Source organism: Typopeltis vanoorti, chromosome 9, assembly GCF_054136105.1.
Source record: "Typopeltis vanoorti isolate ZY-2024b chromosome 9, IOZ_Tvanoo_1.0, whole genome shotgun sequence".
In the NCBI taxonomy this organism is placed as follows: Eukaryota; Metazoa; Arthropoda; class Arachnida; order Uropygi; family Thelyphonidae; genus Typopeltis; species Typopeltis vanoorti.
This window is the reverse complement of record NC_143557.1, coordinates 64,991,773-65,017,819: the sequence shown is the minus strand read 5'-3', so window position 1 is coordinate 65,017,819 and position 26,047 is coordinate 64,991,773. Positions and strand designations below refer to the sequence as shown.

General features: G+C 35.2%; 1 protein-coding gene across 3 annotated transcripts in view; it reads left to right on the top strand.

Annotated features, from left to right (window-relative positions):
* Positions 1-9,617: 9,617 nt before the first annotated feature.
* The window catches only part of LOC150103098 (transmembrane protein 64), a 161,960-nt gene continuing 145,530 nt past the window's right edge, over positions 9,618-26,047 (top strand). The window contains exons 1-2 of one of the 3 annotated variants that reach the window (XM_090397470.1): positions 9,618-9,839; positions 23,602-23,727. In XM_090397470.1, the coding sequence (XP_090253596.1) occupies positions 23,704-23,727 (24 nt within the window). In that variant the 5' untranslated portion in view covers positions 9,618-9,839; positions 23,602-23,703. Of the gene's footprint in view, positions 10,059-12,385; positions 13,041-23,601; positions 23,728-26,047 lie in introns of those variants that run through there. The other 2 variants (XM_090397471.1, XM_090397472.1) reach the window with 2 other exon arrangements.

Here is a 26,047-nt window from a genome sequence, read left to right as displayed (position 1 = left end):
GTACTCCAGGAGATTGATGACGCGAAGGACATGGGAGTGTTGGTGGATAGCGAGATGAAGTTTAGGGGAGCACATTGCAAAAGTAGCTGAATCAGCTCATCAACTCCCTTGGTTGTTGAAAAATACCTTGACGAGCAGAGACAAGCAAGTTATTGTACCTCTGTACCGAGCCTTAATAAGACCTCATCTCGACTACTGTGCCGAGATTTGGTCACCTAGGTTCCTTCTTGATGGAGAGGATCCAGAGGCGAGTGACTAAGATGATAGCACGCCTTTTGGATGAACCATTTGAGAACAGGTTGAAGATTTGTGGGTTGCAGAAATTAGTTGATAGGCAGAAAAGGGGAGATATGATTGAGACATTCAAATTGCTAAATGGTTTCTATAGGATTAACTCAGAGGATATTTTTGAGATTAGGACTGGTGGTGGGAGAACTAGGGGACACCTATGAAAGCTGGGAAAAAGTGTGGTTAGCAGGGGTGTTAGATCTGGGTTCTTTACTTTTCGAGTGGTAAATGAGTGGAATAAGCTGCCAGAGTCTGTTGTGGGTGCCAGGATGGTGAGTGAGTTCAAGGCAAGGTAGGACAGATACTGTGAGAATGTTGTATAGTTGTGTGGACATGATATTTAGGGCCTCCCTCAATGAGTCTAAGGACTCCCTGGAGTCGCCCGTAATAATAATAATAATAATAATATGAAGAAGAATATATGTGTTAATGCTATATTAACTGTGTTGGTATAGCTTTCCAGTGGCTCACCCAGAGTGGGGGGGGAAGACCTGTCCCCCCAAAGAAAAAGGAAAAAAAAACACTAGAAAATTTTCCAGTAATCTTTTTCTAATTAACATTAATATTTTTATTTATGTTGTGTCGTGTCTTCTATTTCTATACTACTTATGAGTTAGCGATCATTGCAGATGCGCAGTCGTTGGTCGTATGCGATGCGTAATGTGTATTCTGAAATCGTCAACTGAACTAGCCCCCCCCCCCCAAGATTAAATCCTCAGTGTGCACCGTAGCTTCTACACTTCGTGTTTTTTTAATGTTCTGTAATTGTCTATGCATTTTAAATTTTGTCGTAGGTCGTTGAGTGTAATGTGGGCATGAGATCTGATCTCACAGAAGGACCGAATGAGTTGTTGAAAGCCTAAGGATTAAAGAGTTGTTGTGGGTCGTGCTATACGATGCGTGTCTCTGTTGTTACTGTAGGTGTTGTTAAAGTAATTCTTTAACTTATGTAGTATTTCAGTAGCATTATGTAGTATTTCAGATTTTTAGTGCTGAGGATTTTGTGCACCGCCATAAAGTGCTCGGATATTAGCTGTTGTATGTGCAGCTTCCAAATCACTGTTAAAATAAATTTCCTATGTAATGTTTCTATTTTCATTTTTGCTAGATGGCTGTTTGATGTTTGCGTAGAGTGTTATATCATACCTGAGTAGCAATTCACAAATACCATAATATATGAGTTTTTTTAATGTTAGATGAGATCATGTCTTTTACTTTAAAGAGTTTTGCTGCGACGATCCGAGTTTAGTATGTAGGTATTCTATATGTCGTAATCGTCTGAGCAATTCAGGTATAGGCCTTTTATGTTCTGTTCCTGCTCTGCAGATGAAGTTGATCTTTCCACCTTAATCTTGGACGTACGCGGTCTCTTCTTCCTGTAGGTTTATATTTATATGCTAATTAGGGAATACTATTGGCTACACCACATAGAAAGGATGAAGCCAATTTTCCTGATATTCTTCTATCTCTTGTGTGATTTTTTTGTATCTAATCGTTCTCTTATTTCTGTGTTTTTCTTTTTATCTGACCTAGTGATTTCTAGGAGAGGTCTTAGAAACTTCATCTGTGCTGCATCCAGTCTTTGTTTGTTTCTTTGTTTTAGAATTCAAGTTTCACTTCAAAATTTGAGAGATGGTTTAGAGGTCATATTATGTAATTTTAATTGAGTTTCTTTAGTCATTTGTTTTCCAAAATTTCTATTAATTATGCCATTCATTCTATTGTAAATTTGTAGTCTTGTTTCCAATTGTAAATCAGTACTGTATTGCGAGATTATATTTCACAAGTATTTGAATTCTGTAACTTGTTATATTATTTTATTGTTAAGCATAACTTTGACTTTTTGAATGGCGTTTCCAGACATTGCCATAGCTTTTGTTTTTGTTTCAGAGATTTTCATTTAACATGTTTTTGCTATTTCATTTAGATGGCTAGTTGCAGTTTGGAGTTTAGCTCAGTGGATGTGACTTTTGCACACCACAGCGCTTGACCGCACAAGGGAAGACTTGCTTTTGGATCTAGTCGGCGACTAGAGGAAATTTTTTAATGCTTTTTTCATCCGGTTCCAGAGTTATCGATCTCTGGGACGGACAAGTGGGTTTTTTCTTCCGGAAACTCGGGTTTTTCGTCCCGTAAACTCAAGAAAATCGACCGTAGAACCCACATTATTTTAGACATTAAATATATTGTGTTAGGGTTAGGGACCGCAAGATGGCGGCACTTGTTGAACCGTCTCTCTTCACTGCGTGCTTCTTAATTAGTGATAGCCTTGGGCTAGCTATCTCTGATTGGGTACCAGTGGAGACTGAAATGTCTACTCGTCTCCAAAAGTTAGATAGGGCTAAAACGGCCTCGCCTACTCCCTATACGGGAATAAAAAGGCTTTAGCTGATTTTTTATTTGTAATCAGTATTTGATAATCGCATAAAGTATAGTATTTAGTTGTACATTATTTGTTAGTTTAACTTCATCTTTGACAGTTGTTTTCCATTCTTTTAGGATTCTGTTTATATAAATGTTGAATAAGATTGGGGATAAACCACAACCTTATCTTACTCCTTTATTTATAGTTATAGGTTCTGATAATGTTCCATCTGCAAATTTGATGCAAATTTTTGTTTCTCTGTACAGACTTTTTGAAGATATCAATACACAGAAAAGTACCGAAGAAATAGCAATAGAAGAATTAGAAAAGGAATTTAAAAACACAAGAAATAGAAAAAGCCCAGGCCTGGATGGAATATGCATTGAGCTCTTTAAATATGCAGACAATAGCTTAAAAGAAAACCTACTTAAACTCTTTAATAATATCTGGAAATATCAAAAGATCCCAAAAGAATGGGAAACTGGAGCAGTTATAAATATTCGCAAAAAGATCCCAAGGACAAGTATTTAGTTGTACATTATTTGTTAGTTTAACTTCATCTTTGACAGTTGTTTTCCATTCTTTTAGGAGTCTGTTTATATAAATGTTGAATAGGATTGGGAATAAACCACAACTTTATCTTACTCCTTTATTTATAGTTATAGATTCTGATAATGTTCCATCTGCAAATTTGATGCAAATTTTTGTTTCTCTGTACTGACTTTTTATTGCATTAATTAATTGATGAGGTATTTTATCATCTTGTAATATTTTCCACAGTAGATTTCTGTTCAAGTTATCATACACCTTTTCGTAGTCAATAAATAGAAGAAAAGTGGTCAGATTAAATTCTTTTATTTTTTCTATGATGCGTTACATTGTGAAAGAGGCATCTGTGCATCCTATCACTCTTCTAAAACCATACTGTTGTTCTTCTAAATAATTTTCTGTATAGTTAATTAGTCTGTTCTTTAAAATGTTTGCATACAGTTTAGATCCTGTTATTATGAGAGTAATGCCTCTGTAATTCCCACATTTGTCCTTGGGATCTTTTTTGTGAATATTTATTACTGCTCCAGTTTCCCATTCTTTTGAGATCTTTTGGTATTTCCAGATATTATTAAAGAGTTTAAGTTGGTTTTTTAAGCTATTGTCTGCATATCTAAAGAGATCAATGCATATTCCATCAAGGCCTAGGCTTTTTCTATTTCTTGTGTTTTTAAATTCCTTTTCTAATCCTTCTATTGCTATTACTTCGGTACTTTTCTGTGTATTGATATCTTCAATTTTGTGAGTTTTGTCATTGTTTTGTATTTCTTGTTTTTCATTCCACAAGGTTTTATAGTGTTCTATCCAACATGCTTCGGAAATTAGAAGAAAAAAATCAGCTAACGCCTTATATTCCCTTATAGACGAATAACATTTCTGGCTAGATGGGTGAAGCAAAATTGCTTTTCATATTCCCCTTTGTCTGTAATGAAAGAACTTTGAATGGAGTGTTTGTGAGCTATATGCTCGCCCATTGAGGGCAGGCAGTGAAATTAGCTGTGTTCAGCTGAACATAAGATAGACTTTGGTCTTTTATATTTGTAACTTTCCGCTTCATTATATTCCGAGGCTTCCTTGATTAGCGGGTTAGGATGAATGTTTGTCTTAGTAAAGAACTTCTGAGCTAGATTTAGGAGAAGGGAAGAGATATAACGGATATTAACTTCTCTGTGGATCTGGGTGTTTCTTATAAACCAAGGGACATCCAGAATCATCCTCAGGCACTTATTCTGTAATCTCTGAAGTTTCAGAATGTTTGTATTTGCGGTGTGGCTCAATGCGGGGGATGCGTAAGTGATGACCGGTCGAATTACCACCTTGTAAATTGTTAATTTTGTTTGTGTGTTCAGTTTACTTTGTCTGTTGATCATAGGGTAGCGCTGTGCTAAGACTTTGGATGTCTTTGAGGTAATGTAACTTATATGTTTGCTGAATAGGAGTTTACTATCAAGAATCACTCCAAGATATTTAACTTCAGTCTGCCATGGGATCTTTACTCCCAATAAATAAATGTCCTCCATGGTATGGATTTTCTTTCGAGTAAACAGTATATGACTGAGCTTTTCTGGGGGTTAACTTGGATCCTCCAGTCTGCCATCCACTTTTCTTAAATGTGTATGCTGGTTTGAAGTCTTCTAGTTGCCAGTTTTGGGCTCAGAGATCTTGCCATCAGTGCAGTATCATCTGCATATAATGCAGTGAATGTTGTTATTGGGTTCAGAGGGATGTCTGCTATGTAGATTGAGAACAGGAGAGGGGCCAGAAGAGATCCCTGAGGTACGCCTGCCGAGATACTGTGTCTGGTCGAAACCGTTTCGCCAACCCTAACTATAACCTGCATATATCTGTCTTTCAGATAAGAGTGTATTATTTTTATTAACTTGATTGGCAAGTTAAATTTTATCAGTTTGTAGAGAAGGCCTTGATGCCATACTTTGTCAAACGTCTTCTCTGCGTCGATGAAGATGGCAGCTGTATTGAATTTCCCGTTATAACCTTTAGTAATGATTTCTACCAGCCGGTGTACTTGTTGAGCTGTACTATGGGCCTTACGGAAGCCGAACTGTTCATTAGGCAAAATTCCTAACTTATCTGTTTCTGCTTGGAATCTTGAGAGGATCACTTTCTCTGTCACTTTTCCGAGGCTCGACAATAGGCTTATGGGTCTGTAGCTTTCGGGAAGATGAGGATTTTTTCCTGACTTCTTCAATGGCATGATGGTGGCTGTTTTCCATGTAGTAGGGAAATGCCGGAATCTAAAGATGGCATTTGTAATGTTGACGAGATGGACTATGGCCATTCTTGGGAGTAGTTTTACTATTCTGTTAGTTATGCCATCCAGTCCTGGAGCTTTTTTGCTGTTTAGATGGGAGATGATATCATTTCTGCCGGATTTGTAGGAGTAGTTAACAGTTTTCTGTTTTAAGATTGTCCTAACATGATGATGAATCTTGTGCATAAAGTTGATATTTAGATTTGTATACGATGGATTGCACTGAAATTCTAGGTTATCTACTAGTGCTTCGGCTTTCTCTTCTTTGTGAACTGTCTCTTTCTTAGTTTGTATAGGGGGTATAAGTTGCTTTTTGGTGCTGATTGCTCTCAAGAATTTCCATACAGAATGATCTTCAGTATTGATGTTAACCAATTTGTTTTTCCATTGATGGTTTCTGTGTTTTTGAAGAGCTTCCCGGACCTGCCTGTTTAGATTGTTCAATACTGTTTTGTCTTGTGGGGCTCTGGTATTGTGGTATCTCTTTCTGGCTCTATTTTTTGCTCTGATTAGCTACATGCTTTCTTCAGGGATACGGTTGGTTGGGTGGAAGACAGTGGATTGTCTGACTGATTCTATTGCTTTCTGAATTTGTATGGTTAAGTTATTTATTGCTGTTTCAATCTCTTCCTTTTTACTGATATTGGGCACCGGACCAATATGATCGGGAAGAACCTTGGCTAACTTGTCCATGGTATTGATGTGTGCAGAGGAGAGAATTGATCTGATGAACCTAGATTAAGCACTATGGGACTGTGGTCAGAAGATAATTCGTTAACTGATTCCAATTTGAATTGGTATCTTATATTTTTAAAGATGACAATGTCTAATACATCCGAGCTACCTAAAGGGCTGAAGTGGGTGGGCTCGGTAGGACCGGCCACAACAACAGAGTTGAGCATTGCAAAGTTGAATAGTGTGTAGCCTTTGGTGTTAGTTGAAGAGCTGTACCAAGCCGTGTTTTGAGTTGAGGTCTCTAGCTATTATTATGGAGTCCAGATCTGTTGTCAGCAGAGGAATGCTCTGAGGGTTATAAGCAGCATAGATCTTGAGACTCCCAGCATTGCAGGTATGTACCTCCACACAGTCACCTCCAGGTTTTCTGTTTGGGGCTTGTCTATTATATTATGATTCAAATAACTCTTACTACATATAGCTGTGTCCCCACCTCTTGTGCCAATTCTGTAGTTTCTGTACACAGTGTATCCATGGATTTTTGGGTTATTAGCTGGTCTTAGGTGTGTTTTACCAATCAAGATGATATCAGCACTGAGACGAGTCGCAAATTCTTGAAGTTCCAAGACCTTGTTCATCAATCCATTTGCATTCCATGTCATTATCTTAAGAGCTTTTGGTTTGAATTTTTTACTCATGATAGATGGCTGTTATAATGGTTTGAGTGCCTTGCAGGAATCTCTTTCTGGAAGATGGTGAGGGACATGTCTTGCTGAATTCCTGCAGCATGGCGGAAAGTGAGGCTGTTAAAACTGCTGTGATGTTAGATTTCTAGCTCGAGAGATGTAGGAGAATTAGTTCTTACAGCCTCAGCATATGTTTTGGTGATTGTTGTTCCTTCCTGTGAGGTTGAAGGTGAGGTATTTCGAACTGGGGGATGATCTGCTTGGCTGCTTAAAACGTTGTTACGTGGAGGAGCAAGATTGACTTTTGTTGATCCTCGATTTTTTGGATTGGAAAGGCATCCCTTATAGTTGGCAGAGTGAGTTCCTCTGTAGTTTGCACAGCAGACTGGAGTTGAGCGTGGCTTGGTGCATGTGATGGTCTGGTGTCCCTTGCCGCACTTCAAGCATCTGAAGGCTGCCTTACATAATTTTTGGGCATGCCCAAACCTTTGGCATCTGTGACACTGTGTAGCTCAGTGGATGTGTCGTTTGCATACCACGGCGCTTGGCCGCACGAAGGAAGACTTGCTTTCGAGTCTAGTCGGCGAGTAAAGGAAATTTTTCTAAGCCTTTATTCGACCGGTTCCCGAGTTAGTCGATCTCTGGCACGGGCAAGCGGGTTTTTCGTCCCGTAAACTCAAGAAAATCGACCGTAGAACCCACATTATTTCAGACATTAAATATATTGTGTTAGGGTTAGGGACCACGAGATGACGGCACATTTGAGCCGTCTCTCTTTACTGTGTACCGCTTAATTAGTGATAGCCTTGGGGCATCTATCTCTGATTGGTACCAGTGGAGATTGAACTGCCCACTCGGTCTCCAAAAGTTAGATAGGGCTAAATGGCCTCGCCTACTCCCCGTATACGGGAATAAAAAGGCGTTAGCTGATTTTTTTTTATATATATATATATTTTTATTTTTATTTTATTGATTGCTAAAATATTTATACATACAATAAACATGTTTCTTGTGTGACATTGCACGTTATAATTTTACAGAATTCTGCACTAAGTGCTTTAATTCCTACATTGGATTTTAATTAAAAATTTTAATAATACTTTTTTGCCTTTATATTATGTATTTACAACACATGTTCTTCTAATATTAACAATGAAGATTATACAGAATTTTTTGTATAATTTTTATTTTATTTTAATTATTTTTTTTTAGTTTGAGAAAGAGTGATTATACATACAAATTTCTGCATTTGCTTATAAGGATTACTTGTAGATGAGTGAGGCAAGTTAATCCCACCTACTTCGAAGCTTGGGTTAGCGCTTATGAAGAGAGTGGGATTTAGCCTTCACTGTTTGTGTTGTTGCTACTGTTTATGTATGGGATATAGGCATTGGATGCTAGTTATTTGTGATGTGTATATTAGTGTTAATGGTTTCTTAACTTTGTTGGTATATTTTCCAGAGTTCGTTTTTTAATGTTCTGTAGTTATCTACGTGTTTTAACTTTATTGGTAGATTGTTGAATTGCGTGGGTATCTGATGTGATCTCACAAAAGAACCGTATGAGTTGTTGAAGGGTGTGGGATGTAGAGAGTTGTAATATTAATATTCATAATAATAATAATAACAATAATAATAATAATAATAATTTTCAATTTCTGGTCATTTGGTGGATTTCTGCGGAGATTTTTATTTATTTTATTTTTTTATTTACTTCTGTTGATTGCTGCTATTGTTTCCTCCGAGTTCATACCATTTCTTCTGTAGGTGGAAGCCCAAAATTCCATTCTGCTCCTACTGCAATACTTTTTTTTTTTTTGCGTACTGAATCACACCACGCTTAAACGCAATCCTATAGCTATGTCTGTGCTTCGTATAATCAATGGGTTATAAAAAAAATTAAATATAATAATGTATTGATTACTGGTTTAAATGCGTGACCGTTAACGACTGTGCAACTATTCAAACTGATCACGCATTACAGACAAGCGATGACGCACCGTAACTGCACATACATAAAAAACACATCGGTGTATAAGAAGCACCTGTTTTTAAGTCTCATTCGGCTTGTAGGACGCATCCTAATTTTCAGATAAATTTTAGGTTCAAAAAGGCGCGTCTTATAAGACGAAAAATACGGTAATTGTTAATGGTATAAATTTCTCTTTCTATATAAAATAATAATAATAATAATAATAAAATATCACACACAAAATCTCACATAATCATTTCGCTTGTTATGTTCGTTATTTTATTTTATTTTATTTTTTTACAGTATTATATATAGTGAATGAAACATTCATTAATAAGGAATGGTTTTTTTTTTTTATATAGGATAATCTAAAGGTATGTAATTTTTCTTCGCATTCACACTGCAGTTGTATACATTAGTATTACCGGAGCTGCCATATGGTTAAGTGGAAGCATAATCAAAATAAACTTAAATGTAGTTATAAGTAGTAAAATTGCTTACCGCGTATTGTAATCCTTAGGGATTAACACAGAAATGTTTTATATAATACACACGCCATTTACAGACGAAAATACTATTGGTAGTGGGCGGTAGATGGCGTTGATTGTAGTAGATGAATTAAGCGAGTGCCCTCTAACTAATGAGATCTCGGACTTCTTGGAGGCGCGATGTATATTGTAAATTAATTTATGTTGTTTACCGTAGTGTATCTATGGCAAGCACATGTAGCGTGCAATCGCCATTTTATTTTCAATCTCGTTTTTTATGTTTTTTCATGTTTTTATTTTCAATCTCGGTAATGAACATGCACATTAGTTGTTTTTAGAACCACTGTCGCCTGGTAACTGAACGCTAGGAAGGAGAGCCGAGGTCTAATAAACTACCGACTTGAGTTCTCTAATCTCGGAAAAGTTTTTATACGCATCTTTAATTACTGTCCAAGGATACGAAACTGTGAAGTTAATAACTGAAGGATAGTACCACGTATTAAGTCTTCGTAATAGAAGTAATAATATTTTGTGCTTAAAGAAAAGTAAGTGATATTCCAAGGAGCAAGATAGAATCTGCAGTGAAGTTTTTTTAAAATTTTTTTTTATTGGAAATGCAATTGGAACTGCTTAATGAAATGTATTCTTTTTGTCTGGGTGATTATTTTTCATGCCTACTTCAGAAAAAGAAAGATAGATGCCTTAAGGAAACTTGCTTGAGAAAACTAGAAAACTAGAAGACAATATTCAAGTATATTAGTCAAGTGAGATATTTAGCTATTGTAATTAATTAAGAGGAATTTAAGAGATAAGATTGATTGAATGAGTGAGTAAAAAATAAATAAGGGAAGATATATAGAACAGTGATAAAATAGACGCTGCAATGGAAATTTCCACATGGCCAAGTGAAACTACAGAGCTTTCAGTTGAATGCTATGTTCAGTTTGTTTTGTTTAATTATCTTTCTGTACTGGATTTAACTGCAAGAGTTAGAGTATGAGAAATTATTATTTAGCTCGTATTGCGTAATTCTTAGAATGACCATGTAATTATTTGTATGTTCTAAGAAGTTAGAAATTTATTTAGTACTTTTAATGCCAGATCTCCTTGGAGAGATGCAGCAAATTATTAAGAATTTGTATCTGTTTGTATATGTTTACGGTAAATAGTTGAATTGTTTATATATCAGAGCTTCATTCTTTAGAATATACAACATGTTGATCCTTGAAGTCAGTGCACCATCATGGATACGAGTCTGAAACATATACTGTACTGTAATTATATTGTTATTTTACTTCACGACTGACTTAATAGTGGGAAACAACATAGTTGTAGAAAATTAAGCCTTTCTTTTAAAATATAACAAACAATAATAATTTCTAGGATAGATATACCGTATTCAAATAGCTTCGTCGAATGACGATATTTGCGGAAGAAAAAATGAATATATCAGAAATTACAGAGAGTTTATGAAATGCTGATCAATTTTTGGCTTATGATTTTAATTATTGATTGAAATTGGGATGGCTTGCCAAATGTGTAAAGACTCCAAATTTCAATGAAACACAGAGTTCCAGAATTGCTTGCGTACGAATGAAAAAAAAACAACTAAAGAGGTGCTTACGGATTTTGGAAAAACACGTAATAAAACTACCATCTTGATAACATATTTGGCTATATGCTTACTCGTGATTTTCAGTGACAAAAATTGTACGGAAACTAGTTGACCAGCGATATTTTTTTAATTTTTATTTTCTGGATTATAACCGGATGATTTTATTCAGATTTAATGACAAACACAATACTTGTAATAATAATAATAATTTCCCTCTCACTGGATGGAATGAGGAAATTTGGCGTCTTCATTAAAATTTCATGAAGTCATTTCAATTTTGGTTTCAGTCAGACCATTCTAATGTAAAAACCAAATTATGCTTATGAATGTATGTGTTGTTGTAATGGGTATGATCACTATACAAGTAACTTGATTACAGAATTTATACTGTATTTCGCAATAGAATTCTTGTATACTTATAGCGACAGCAGATTATATAGAATTTTCGTTTTTTAATTGCCTGAGATGATTTCCCTATTTGTTATAATGAATATTTCCCTGCAGCGCCGTAAGTAGGTTAATCTGCTCCCATGAAAAAATATCTTTGTGGGCAAAAATTTTTATTATTTATTTTTGTCCTGTACTGTACTACTGTATGAATTGTTATGCTTTTCACTTTAATGCGGTCAGGTCGAATTTTATTATTATTGCAATTATTACACCTCCAAGCACTCATCGTGGGAAGGCATACTACTCTATCATGGCCTCTCCTACATTATCCTCCCACTACACAAAGACACTACTATCATCAACACATAACGCCATCTACCGCCGATCACCACAGCAGTATTTTGTGTGTGTGTGTGTGTGTGTGTGTGTGTGTGTGTGTGTGTGTGTGTGTGTGTGTGTGTGTGTGTGTGTGTGTGTGTGTGTGTATTCTTACCCAATTTGCCTGTATGCGGGATGAAAAACCCGAGTCTCCGAAAAAAAAACCTGCTGCCTTCCTATGAGATTGGCTAATTCACCTTCAATTCAAAACGAACATATAAACATTCCACTCGTCACCATGGCTGTACTTATGCACAGGTGCACGAGGCTCTAGCTGGGGTCCCCGAAAAATTAGAGCCAGTTTAAGGGTTGTAAACAATGAGGGGGAGGGAGTCCGGAGCACTCTAAGGCCTCGGACTCGCTTGCTTCAGCAAAAGTGTAAGTACGGCCCTACTCATCACGACGAGAATAAATTTTTCTTGGTTAGTATTTATCAGCGCGAACTAGTAGTTTTTAGAGTTCCATTTTTGCGTATTATACTATTACTTTCAGTCGAACAGACGGAGGCCGACCTGTTGAATTATGAGAAAGGATAATATAAATACATAACGACCAAATAGATGAATGAGTCGAATATGAAACTGTCAGATCTCGGGATTCTCCACTATCCTTAAAAAAAAAAAAAAGTAATATGACATGAAGGTAACTGGGAGGGAAAACAAGTTTTATAATGGGGGGCGGAATTCAAAAGTTAACGTGTAAGTGACATCATTTATAAGGATTGCTGCTTCGATTCGGCTTAGAGACGAATCCAAACTAACTTTTCTTTCTCTTGTTTGATAGTAAGCTAACAACAAAAATCTGAATCTTTATATAAAACTTGTTATAAAACTAGTATATCATTTAATTTTTACCTTCATAAATAGAAAGTAAAAAATCTACTGTGACTTATTTGTTATTGGCTAGTTAAAAAAAAAAATGAAAAACGCAATATTACCAGTATACGGTTAAAAGGTGAAAACATGATACAGAATAGTAATGCAGATTTCGTTACGTTTGTTTGCAAAATGTTTTTAATCTACTTCTCATTTACGGTCAACTAACTACGAATGCAAATAATTTTATATAAGCGGAAATAAATTTTGAGCAAAATTAGATACCCCACCTTTTCCGATCTAATAGACAAAAGCGTTTTAATTTATGAAGTATAACTAGTACATATATATATATATATATATATGTATAAACGACATTCATCATGGCATTTATCTATACGACTACATGCAGATACACGTTCGTGTTACGCAGATCTGTCCCTACGAAAGGAGCTATTTAAGAGCTAAGAATTGATCGTCGTCTGCGAAAATGAGTTTCATAGGTACAGTGTTTACGTTAATGATGATAATGGATTTTGCTTTTTCAAGTGAGTACATATATTATTAATACACTGTAAAATATATATTTAAAAATATCTTGATTAAAAATATGGAGTTTTTACTGCCCTAATGTGTTATTCATAATGGTAAGACGATTGAAAGAACGTCGTAAATTTAATTCTAAAGGAATTTTTACTAAGCCTTTTTTTCGACCGGTTTCCTAGGTAGTCGATATCTGGCACGAGCAAGCGGTTTTTTCCCTCCCGGAAAGTGGTTTTTCGTCCCGAAAAGTCAAGAAAATCGACTGTAGAACCCACACTATGTTTTCAGACAGTAAACTAGCAGCACTTAGCAGCCGCCTCTCTTCGCCGGCTATCGTTATTATTAGTGATCTTCTTTGGCCAGCCATTTCTGATTAGCTACCGATGGAGAATGAACTTCCCCTTCAGTCTCCAAAGATTAAATAGAGCTAAAACGGCTTTGCCTACTCCCTATAGGGGAATAAAAGACGTTAATTGATTTTTTTTATTTTTATAATTACTTATTGTTATACTACAATATAATGAATCTCGAAGGAAAGAGGTTTTGATTTTGTTCGATTCATGGAAAACTTGTACAGGTTAACTTTAAATGAAAATACCGAAAGTAAAGACAGAAGAAAGCCCACACTCAAATTTAGTATGGGAGGCATTCCAAAAGTTCTGCACACCTCCTATTATTAAACCAAAGATGTATTTAATATATATATATATATATATATATATATATACTTTTACAGGTCTTATAATAATCTTCATTCTGCCTTTTCATTGCTGTCCAAAGTTTGGGTAAGATTTGTAATCCTGTTATAAATCATTTTTATTTGGATAACTTCAGCAGAAATCTCGTCAGTGGTAGTCAATATTTTCAATTATCACTGACGAAGTAGTGTACGGGAGAGATGGGGGGGGGGGAAGGAAACACCTGCCATCCATACTTTTCCGTAAGATCTACCACTTGATGTGAAACATAACCTCAAATTGCCATGAAAAATGAGAGCTTTAGTGGAGCATGTGTCAAGTCTTTCGCTTCGAATATTCGTGTCTAAAGTCTCTTGCACAGATTCTCTGTATATGCTATCAAGTCGGCCCTGCAGTTACTTTGTCGGTATCATATCACTTCATTCTTCTCGTATGTCATCATTAACTTAACTTTCGATTGTTGACGCCGACTCTTATTTATTTATTTATTATTAAGAGAAATAGCTGAATGTTTCCAACCTCCGAGAATGGACTCCTACTTCTGCTTGAAAATTTTGTATCTTTTGACTATATCAATTCTTTAAAAATGTTTTTCAACCTCATAACAACGCAGTCGTACTTCTGCAGTCCTCTTGTGAACTGCCTGCTGATCATCTCTCGTAGGATCGACTTGGCAACAACTTTATTCTTCAAAATTTCAGTCAAAATCCTGATCGCTTCATCTGACTGTTTCCTTCATTTTATTTCATCACATATTTAAGCGTCGATTCTCGTCCAGTAGGTCGTTAGTAATCACTACCGATGTGTCATCCATAGCAAGAAAGAAAAACCGAGACAATAATTTTCACTTATTTCCGTTAATTATTATGAATGATATTGTATGCATACATTTTGTTAGTTTGAAAATACCGATATTTTAATGTTACATGGGATGATGTTATATGGGAGAAAAAAAATTAAAATATTGTAAATGTAAAACTACGCAATTAAGAGTGTTCTGATCTATTTCGTTTATCAGTCAGCTGATTTTCACTCTCTCTGTCTCTCTCACAAACACACACAATTATAATAAGAAGAAACGTCACGATCTATGCTGATGAACATAAACGAATCCTGTATTCAGCCGCCACGCTTTCATGTCTTCCTTGTTTTTCCTTAAAAATAAATAAATAAAAACTCAACTGTTTTTTTTTCTCTATTAGTACTGTACTGATTAAAAATAATAATTTGGCGTTTCTGATAGAATTATCTGTGATAATAATAATAATATGGATCACAATTTATTAAAAACTTCAAAGTATATCCAATATTTTCAAAAATGATCCATGAATTTGGTAAATCTCGATGGATATAAATATTAATAATACAAATAAATTTCTCAAATGCGCTTAAGAAATGTCATCAGCCATTTAAAAAGCGTTGTGAATGTGTGGATGTTTAAAAAATCACTAATTACTGAATTAGCAACTACATTAACAAGCTCTCTCTCTCTCTGTTTTAATTACATTAATATGTACATTCGATAATATAATTTTATAATCATGTCTTTTACTTAATGAGAACAGGGAAAAATGAGATATTTGAATCAGTTATACTGTATAAAACAAAGAACGGCAAAAAATAATAAATAGATAAATAAATCCTCTAACACCTTTCAATTGCTAAAAGTGGGTAGACTGAACTCTTTTATCCCTAACTTGTTTGCAACAGGTTTTCGTCTTGGGTTCATGGCTATCAATTATTTCGATGGCTTTATGACGAGAGTACGGCAGACAGCTGCGGCTGTCCCGTGTTTCAAAACCTGAAACAGTACAAGTTTTTTATTAGTTTTTTTTTTTTTTTTTTCAGAGTTGCGGGGTTGGTCCGAATTTCCGGAAAAGGAAACTTACTTGGTCTGCGCCAGTAGTCAACTAACTTGCGAATCGGGCGATAAAAATGCTACAAAAAAAAAAAAAAATCTACTCGACAACCAGAATCAAACCTGTCTTTCTTCAGCGATTTAGCATTATGGAACAATAATTAATTATATAAATAAAGTTCACTGAAATTTAAGCAAACCAAATATAAAATAAAGTAATTTTTTTTTTGCCTATATTTGGTAATTTAGTGAAAAAAGTGAAAAAAATATAGCTTTCATAACTATAAATATAACTTTATAACTATAAATACTTGAAGCAAGAAGTGGATTTTTTTTAACTTTTTGAAGAAAAAAAAACCTTACTTGCAAGAAAATAATGCTAATTAGGATTAGGAAACGTGATGGTAGAATTCGTCAGGGGTTGCACGTTTCACTCATCGGCTAAAAGTGCACTTAACTTCCTGGAATTGCGAATGGTAGAGACTTGCTTCCAGTCGATAAAGTTAGGGGTAAAAGATTATTGGATACTCACTTGGAGAATCAAAAGGTGTTTGAAGAACTTTATTTCATATAAGCATTACTTTTACTTTTTTTTTTTTGTAACCAATGCCTTGATTTTTATTTTGACGTTATTTTATATGAACTTTTTTTAAATTACTTTGTGAGCCAAATAAAATTTTTGTTGACTAGATTGGTTCGCGGATCGCATTTCTAAAGTATTCAATTTACAATTGAGAGATGCAGTAATTGTGATAATGAATATAAACATTGTACAAAAAAAAAAAAAAAATGGCATTCGATTGTTTACTGAAGTGATGGCCAGCTAATCAGCTAGTTGAGAACAGTGTAACAGCATTATTCTCTCTAAACTTATAGTTGATGTTACTTCTTTTGTAATCTTTAATATAAAGAAATAAGTAAAGCGCAATAGAGTTCCAGTCAGAACGTTGACTGGAACTCTATTTTTTAATTAAATTTCCTAAGTAAGCAAAACAAAGTTTTGCGTGTGAAATATATTCATGTCTGAGCTACTTGTATAGAGGCTAATGACTTCATATCATTTGCCTTAGTATGTATCCCATAATTAGGGATCACAGACGTTCCGTAAAATACGGGATCGTCCCGTTTTCGGCTAATTCTTTCTTCATAATTCATTCTTCAGAAAAGTATTGCAAGAGTAAGCAAGACTGATTGATTAATAAGAATATTGTCAGGTGAGAAGAGCATTACTGTATTAACCATCTATTTTGTATCTATAATAGTAAGAAAACCACTTGAAGGCAACTTAAAGTGGCTTAATGAAAATATGCAGCCTAACAATTGGATTTACTATTTGTTTACTTATACTTACATAGTAAACCTTATTGTTGGATTCTGATTATGTAGAAATTAGAATAAATGTTATTTGATTCAGAATCCAACATGATTTTTCGTCACAAGAACTATATTTGTAAATATTATTTAATGTAAATAACATAAATTATAATTGATATCATATAACTGCCTTAATTATATCAAGTTTTTAATTATTTAATCAAAAGAAAGTGTTAATGATAAAGAGGTTCTGTATTAAATATTATTAAGTTATTTTATTTATTGTTATGTCAATATTATAAGAACTTGTATTTGTAATTTAACTACACACTTATTGAAATGCAAATATTCTATTTATTCCTTTTTGTGAAAGTTTAACGTTATGTAATAACTGAATGTAGTTATGTAGCCTAATGTAACATTCGCGAGAATGTTTACGTTTATCGGTTGTCATAGAGACGCGTGAAATAAACGAGCGCGAGTGAAAGGAGCGTGGGAAAAATAAGAAGAGAAAATATATACGTAGTAGTAGAGTCGGAACGGAATTTTGGAAGTAAAAAGTAGCAAGGGGATAAACTAGAGAAGTAGAAGTAAATAAAAGGTTCTTAGGGCAGGAGTTAAGTGGATAATTTTTATAAGTGAGCAAGAACGTAACGAATTTTATAGTTAGCTGAAATTGAAATCAGCAGTAGTAATAGAAAGAAATTTAAAGCTACAATCGGATAAAGTAAAAAGCTGAACATTCAAGGAAGAATTCTGAATAAACCCAGCTGATCTAGTATTGCAGTTTATTTCCGATTTGCCCTAAAGAGAACCTCACAGTGTTTTAATTAATTTATGAGTGGTAATAACGATAGTTGAAGTGCCCTAATTGATGTCAAGAATTCTGAAGCGTAATTGATAGTGCTTTAAGTATAACTGCGGATAAGTTTTGTAAATGTGTTTTTATTCTTTAAGTGTGATAAGTGAATTCCAGAAGTTTGCTCACAACATAATAGATGTTCTAGGAACCATTTCCGGTAAGGTCTATCATAGTGAATTGTTAACTTTAACTGTGGAAACCCTTCGTGATTGAGAGTTGGAGATAGGAATTGTTTGAAAGATTATTTTCAACTATTAGTGCCTGCGATATTTTGAACTTATAGCATGACTGAGAAGTGTGTGAAACTGATTAAATAAGAAATTCTATTGTAATAAATTGAGTAAAGAAACTTTGTGATTCTGAAACTGTGAATTTGTATGTGAAAGTTTGGAAGATTGAATTAATATGAATGACTTGACCTGATGTACTAACTTGACTGAGTTGTCATATTTAGAAGTGGAATTCATGTATTTGTTATATAACCATATATTAAATGTTTTGTTTGTTAATTTAAATATTGTGTTTGCCTGAATTTCTTTTTACTGCACCGTTCACAAAAATTCGAATCTAGCGGGAATCCCAGAAAGAAAATAAATACTTCGGCCTGAATGAATGAAAAGACTGCTAACTAATTTTGAATTGATCCTAGTAATTCATATAGACTTATCTAAGGATAGAGTGGCGCAGTATAATAGAAATTTCTCTACCCTCAGATCAGTGATTAATTTGCAATTAGTTTTCCTTTATTTTATGAAAGTGACTTTTAGCAAGATGGCGGATTCGAACGTCAAGAGAACACGTCACGACATGTTTACTTATACTTAGTAAAGTGTGTGCATAGTAAACCTTATCATGCACATACTTGGAAAGTTAGAATAATTTTGTAAGACTGGCATACTAAACTTTTACCCTCAGTCATAAGTGTCCCGTATTTTTTTCCAATTTATCTGGGATCCCTACTCATAATGCAAAACACCCCCCACCTTTCAGGCATGTATAATAGGAAGGACCACTACACAGATCGGTTTCGAGTTTTATTGAGGTCTCTTCAGCGGGAGCCAGACCTGGGAGAGATACCAAGGTTGAAGTAATGCAGAAGTCATATATATCTCATTTATATGTCATATATCTCATATTGAGGTCTCTTCAGTGGCTCCCACTGAAGTAGCCTCAATAAAGGTCGAAACCAGTCTGGGTAGTGGTTCTTCCCATTATGCATTACATTATACACTCCTGAAAGGGTGTGTGTGCTATGCATTATGGGATACATACTAAGTATACTAAGCCTCTATATACAAGTAGCTCAGACGTGAATATATTTCACTAGCGAAACTTTGTTTTGCTTACTTTGAAAAAGGATTAAAACCAAGCATAAAATTTCTTGGTATCTTTGACGTATTTTACACCCAAGATAAAAAACTTTTTACATATATACGACTTACGTCCGTTCGAGTTACGTCCTTTCCAAGACACATTCGTGATCCCATAATGGAATAAATAACATTTTCGACTATACTTTCGAACAAGACGCAAGCGAGCGTAAAGTAAAAAGGTTTTTATTTAGCAACAATGCAGTGGCAACCAACATCGCATTCAGCAGCAACCTCCCTCGGCACTTGGATTCAACAGTTCCTCTGTTGATTTTATGTTTGAAAAATATATTATTTGTGTATTTATCGCTAAATATTTCGCTATATTTTGTGCAACATTGCCCCTACACTCCCAATTAAAAAACCTAGTGAAGAAACACAGGAAAAGAGATCTTGGAACGAAGTTGCGAGTTCAGCGATAGTGACGAAGCTACGACAAGCTCCTATCAGTGATTGGAAAAGATACTTCCATCATGCACAGAGGACCTGAAGCGCATACGGACCAAAAGCGCAATACGTCTTAGCATTATGACCATAACCGCTAAGGTACAGTCTCTTCAACATGCTGAAGGCAAAAGCAGGACCCGATTACGACTACGAATTCAACGCTTCTTCTTCCGGTTAGTTCATAAGATTCAAGCAGCGTGTTGCACTGCATAATGTGAAAATGTATGGTGAATCTGCAAGTTCCGATGAGAAGGCTGCGAAGGAGTTTGTGAAGAAATTGGATAAAATTATTACGGAGGAAAATTATTTGTCACGGCAAATATTTAATATGGATGAGACCTCATTGTTTCGGAAAAAAATGCCCGAGCGTACATTCATCCACAAAAAGCTAAAATCTATGCCTGGTTTCAAAGCTTTTAAAGACCGTGTTACGATTCTGTTAAGGGGGGGGGGGGTATTGTGGCTGGATATAAAACATTCCAGTTCATTAGCGGAGATATAAGAAGTTGGGGATGACTCATAAATTGTTTGCGGATGCCTTAATCAACTGTTAATTGTGCACGAGTGAAATGGAAAGCTGTTGTGTATAAAATGTAGAATTTAAAATTTTATTAATTCTAGATAATGCTGTAGATCATCCGTCTTATATCGGTGATCTTCAAGTTCAAGGCCATGTTTCTCCCTCCAAACATTACTTCATTAATCCAACCGATGGATCAGGCAGTTCTAGTAGTGTTGAAGGTTTATTATCTACGGAGAACTTTTTCACAAGCCATTTCTGCTAATGAAGGAAACGACCAGACTCTCAAGCAATTCTGGAAAGCATTCAATATTTATCATACTATTAAACGAATTGCTGTAGTTTTCGACGAAGTGTCTCGCAATGTATGAGTGGCATATGGAAAAGACATAAAAAGGTTTGTGTACGATTTTGGAAGTTTTGAAAAAAAAAAAAAAATGAAGACCTTCGAAAGATTGAGTGAAGAAATAGTGCGCCTAGCAAACAACCTGAATTTCGAAGTGAATGGTGATGACATAGTTCAACTCATAAGAAGTGCCCCTGAAGAGTTGACCAACGAAGAATTGGTCGAAATGGAGGAATGACCTGTTACAGAAGAGGAAGAACGAGAAAAGGAAGAGGGAAAAGAGAAACAAGGAGAGGTAGTTAAACAATTCACAGTGAAGCGTCTTGCAGAAATATTCTGCAGTTAGCGATGTTCTCAAAATGGTTGAAGACATGGACCCAATGTTGAACGCAACTTATTAGTAGAAAGGAAAGTACATGATGCGTTTGCTTGCTATAAACAAATGTACGATGAAAAGAAGAAGAGGAATAAGCAAAGAACATCGGACATTTTCATCAAAAAAACAAAGATTACTCCAGAAAAGCCGCAGCCTGAAACATAGGGAAGGTATTGAAGATGTGATTGTGGAGGACGATTTGGGTGATTATTCTCCTGTTTTATAGTGGCAGTAACGCACAGCACAATTTTATAACAAGGTTTAAAAATTAAAATGACAGCATACTTATTACTGTTAAGTCTCTAACCCCTATAACTGATTATTGTTGATTTTACAGAGTTAACTATGATTTACAGAGGTAATATGTATATATATATTACCTACCTTTGTTGTAATTTTTGGCAATAACGATCTTTGCAACAGCATTTTGTAATTATTGTAATTATTGTTATGGATATTCTAGATACTATTTTTATTGATCTTTCTTATGTTATGTTTGTCCTGTGTTACCTGTCCGGGCACTGTCACCAATGCTACGGCCTCTACAGGAAGTGTTTGCATCGTCTGTTTTTTCGTATATCACGAATAGCATCACATGGTCTTGTAATACTGCACCATCATTTGCAAGATGGCAATATGTCTGGAAACAAGATGTTATATGTAAAAGATACCACAACAACAGAAATTCATCATCATTGCATAGAAGTGTATTGAGCAAACATCATATCACAGAAACATGTTAGTTTAATGCAGTGGTCTCAACTTTTCGCCGTGAGGGAGGGCCACATTGGGTACTTCAGCACTGTTCAGCGGGCCGTAGTAAAAAAAACTCTAGAACTAGATATATGAGTTTTATTGAAAGCAGATAAAAACTGATTACAGAGTATGTGAGATTAAATTATCGTATATTAATGACAACGAACACTATCAGCAAATTCTCGTATTTTTATCACAAATTATAATAAAACCATTAATGTGAATGATGTAACTATTTTTAAAATCTTATTAAACTCAGGTTCAAATTTTGAAGTGCTCCAAAAAACTCGTATAACTTCGAGTTTTTTGTCAATGAATACAGATAGAGAAATTTTGTTTTTATTTCGTTTTTTGCTCGTTAGTTCATTTTAACCGTGTTTTTACCGACTTTTTTAAGTGTTCTTATTTCGTGCAACATGAATTTTTTTTGTTGATAAAAAAGTTTATTCGGATATAACTTTTTTATTTCATTTTGAATTCTTTTAATTTTTTTTCTTCGTTAGTCCATTTTAACCGACCTTTTACACTCAGAAAGACGTAACTTGGATTACGGTTACTTTTTGCTATTCGGGAATATATTTTGAACACAATTTTAATTAATGTATTTGAAATCTATTAACACCCCGTTTTTTTTTTTTTTTTTTTTTTTTTTTCTTTGCGCATTCTTATTGAAAAATTAGTCCAATTGGCGGGCCAGATAAAATCATATCGCGGGCCGAGGTTTGGAGACCCCTGGTTTAATGTAATGCCTTGGCAATAAGAGGTTTTTAGAAGTTCCAGGCTTCATTGGAATGGGAATTTCCTCAGCATTAACTGCACAGTCCTGGCCTTGCATCCAATGGTCAGTCTCCTTAGGCAACCTAAGGGGATCTGAATGGCAACCGATTTACAGTAGACGTCGCTATGCAACATGCTGTCGTTAATTGTTAAACATTTGACGCTGATTTCCTCGATACTGGGATAGATGTCCTATTGCCACGTTGGTACAAACGCATGCACATCTTTGATGACTAGTTAAAAAAGGGATGTGTATCAAAATCGATATGCACTTTACTTTTTTTTTATTTATTGAAATACCCTTGGTACGTGAAAATCAAAAATCTGAACGCTGTGTAATAGAAGGATAATATTCAGTCTCCAAAAGTTAGATAGGACTAAACAGCCTCGCCTACTCCCTATATACGGGAATAAAAAGGCGGTAGCTGATTTTTTTTTTTTTTTTTTTTTTGATATTCAGCTACTGACGTATGCATAACCTCAAGTTATTATTTCTCAAGTGTATTGAGAAATAATAATTGACTAATAATCCCCTAGTGTCAGAAAAAAAAAGTCCATTATAAGTTTGATTGTAATCGCCAACTAGGGGAACTTTTTTCTTGTCTTATATTTATTTATTTTATTTTATTATTATTTTTAGCAGGTTCCCGGGTTAGTCGATCTTTAGCGCAAGAAAGTAGAGTCTTCTTCAGAAAACTCTGGATTTTCATCCAGACATTCAGTGAGGCTCTTAGCCTAACTGACTTTTAGAAATAAGTAGGCATCCGGTCTTCACTCTTAGCTGTCACAATAGCTAACCTCATAGCTACCGATGATTCTGAAGGCGCAGGAAAGAGAGTACAGAAGACAACACCATCTCGCGGTCCTAAACCATTTTCTTAAAATACTGTATTTGAATATCTTCTGCTAAATGAAAAAAAAAAAAAAAATATATATATATATATATATATATATATATATATATATATATATATATATAATTTTCTGTTATTCTAATATGTTACCATAATTTTATTGCTGAAATGCCGCTAGCAACTAGATTGAAGTGTACACCGATCTACTTATGACCATTGTCGGTATAACAACCGGCTCGCAAGAATCGGCTCCCGCGAGCTGGTGGGAATCAGCTCCAACATACCACTGCTTATAATGAAATCTTTTGCTTTTTTTTAAATCTAATTTTTCTGAACATATCACAAATCGTAACGACACTGAAACATAATGTATTCAATTTGTTTATAGTGCATCATCCATGTGAGGCATATGGCATTGGTCTCTGTACAACTGCATGTCCAACAGAGCAGATAGTTGTGGATCCAAATCTGTGCCGAACGTCAGTTAACTATGGATTGGTCTGCTGCAAACCAAGTAAGTGTGTGTATTAGAGTATCAGTAATTTTGTTAAATATATAAAATTGAGAAATTATATTGTGAACTACAATATCCAGTGGCATGTTATGGCCAAATTACTTGGCTTTTTCTAAACTTAGGATGGGCAATGATAACGCAGTTGATTCTATTTCTGCGATCTGATATCCACTAATTCGTATATTCTCCAGCTGCTTTGTCTGTTTTGCAAGAAAGAAACCTACTACATCCTTATGACTGGTTTTTTCACCTTCAGTTGTAAAATCCTTATAATTATTATCATCACGTGACACTCTGTGTAGTCCAACGACATTGTGGAAGGCCACTCTATACAAAACAATCAACCGTCTTCACTGCACAGTCTACCACACCCGATAGTATTTTGCCTGCTAATTGCGTGTGTTCTCTGGTCGATTTTTCTGCTATTCGGAATGAAATAACTCGAGTTTCTGGGAGAAAAAAATCTTGCTGCCTTCCAATGAGATCGGCTGTCACTTTCTGTTGAATAACCTATATATTCGAAACTGGGTCTTTTCCAGTCGAAGGGCGCATATTCTGTAGTTCTAACTGCGTTGCTAACCTCTTAGAAATGTTTCTTGTTGTTTAGGATCTACTGGGCTTTTTAATTCGCTAGAAGCATTCGGATCCGATTGCGTCTGATATATGTGATTAGTATTAGTATGAAATCGGATGCAGGGAATCAAAACTTATACAGTTATCGACGTTGCAGCCAAAACAGAATGCCTTTGATGATCGCATACAACCATTAGCGATAAAGGCAGTGTGTCTCATAAATAAACGTTTACATTAATAATAAAGGAAACCAGTTCTACAGAATTCCCTCCAAAAATTTTTTTTTATGGCCTCCTTGAATCTGTTTAAGATATCTGCTGCTACAATACTTGTGTGCAGAAAATGTAAGGAAAATGAGGAATTAAAGTGTGTTTCAGGTCGTGAGTGTGATATTTTTGTCAAATTTTAGAATGTAGAAAATAGCGATATGATAATAAATTGCGAGGTTGTACCAGAGAGCTGTGAGGGCTGCGTAGAAAATGAGAATGAAGGTATTAATATAGAGCAAATTAATGGTTTAACAGATAATAAAAAAGATGAGATAGATGCAATGAGTGAGATCGCACGATTGAGCGGAGCGATACGTAGGGCAAAGCGGCAGCTGGAGCGTATGCACAAATGTCTACTGAGTGTACCAGCCAATAAAAAAGCATGATAGGAAAAATAAGAGTATGATTGTGAACGTAAACAAAATAAAGGAGCGAGTGCTGTATGGAGATTCGTTAGTACGTGGTGTGGTAGTAGAGAATTTAACAAAATCGTACCAACCTGGTGCTACCATTAAGGACGTGAGTCTATTAGGGAGCAAAAGCAAAGGGTAAAAGAAATGATCGTGGTGACAGGTACGAATGATTTGAAAGGAGATAAAATGAAAATGATAGAGGATTTGAAGGAATTGTTTGAGGTAGCAAAAGAGAAGAGAGAGAGAGAGAGTTAGAATGATTAGTCTTTTTCTGTGGTATGAGAGTGAAGAGTTTAGAAGGAGGGCCATAATTGCAAATGACTTTATGCGTGGATTATGCAAGATGAGTGGTGTGGAATTTGTGAACGTGTGGAGTGAGTTCAATAGGCAAAAGGATCTATATAAGATGGATGGTTTGCATTTGAATGGATTTGGTATAAGGAGACTTGAAAAAGTGTTGTTGAATGAAGTGGATGTGCAGAATCAGGGAAACTAATTTATTAAGGGGGGGGGAGGGGAGTAGATATGCAGACCTTAGGGAGGCAGTTGAGTGTATGAATGAATATAATATGCCCGAACGAATAAGGAGAACAACAAATCAGAATGGGATAGTTAGTATAAGGCATCAAGGTAGGAATGCAGCTAACAGGGTTCTGCAATTAATGTATACTAATGCTAGGAGTATTAGGAACAAGAAGGAAGAATTTTTGGCCTTGGTTGGCACTTCCAGACCACAGGTTATTGGCATTAGTAAAACATGGCTGACAGAAGATGATATAGCTAGTGGGATTGAATGTGAGGGGTATGGTGTGTTCAGGAGTGACAGGAAGAATAAAATTGGGAGAGGGGTGTTATTGATAATAGCTGATGAGCTGCAGCCAAGGAGAATAGAAGTTGAATTGGAGGATAGAGAAAGGAGCGCATTTGAGGCCATTTGGTGTGAGGTTGAGGCTACCAGAACAAAATATACAATTGGGTGCTGTTATAGACCAGGTGATGGAAAAGATGGAGATAGTTTGCATAAGCAAATAGCAGAAATGAGTGGAAGGAGGGTAATTATTAAGG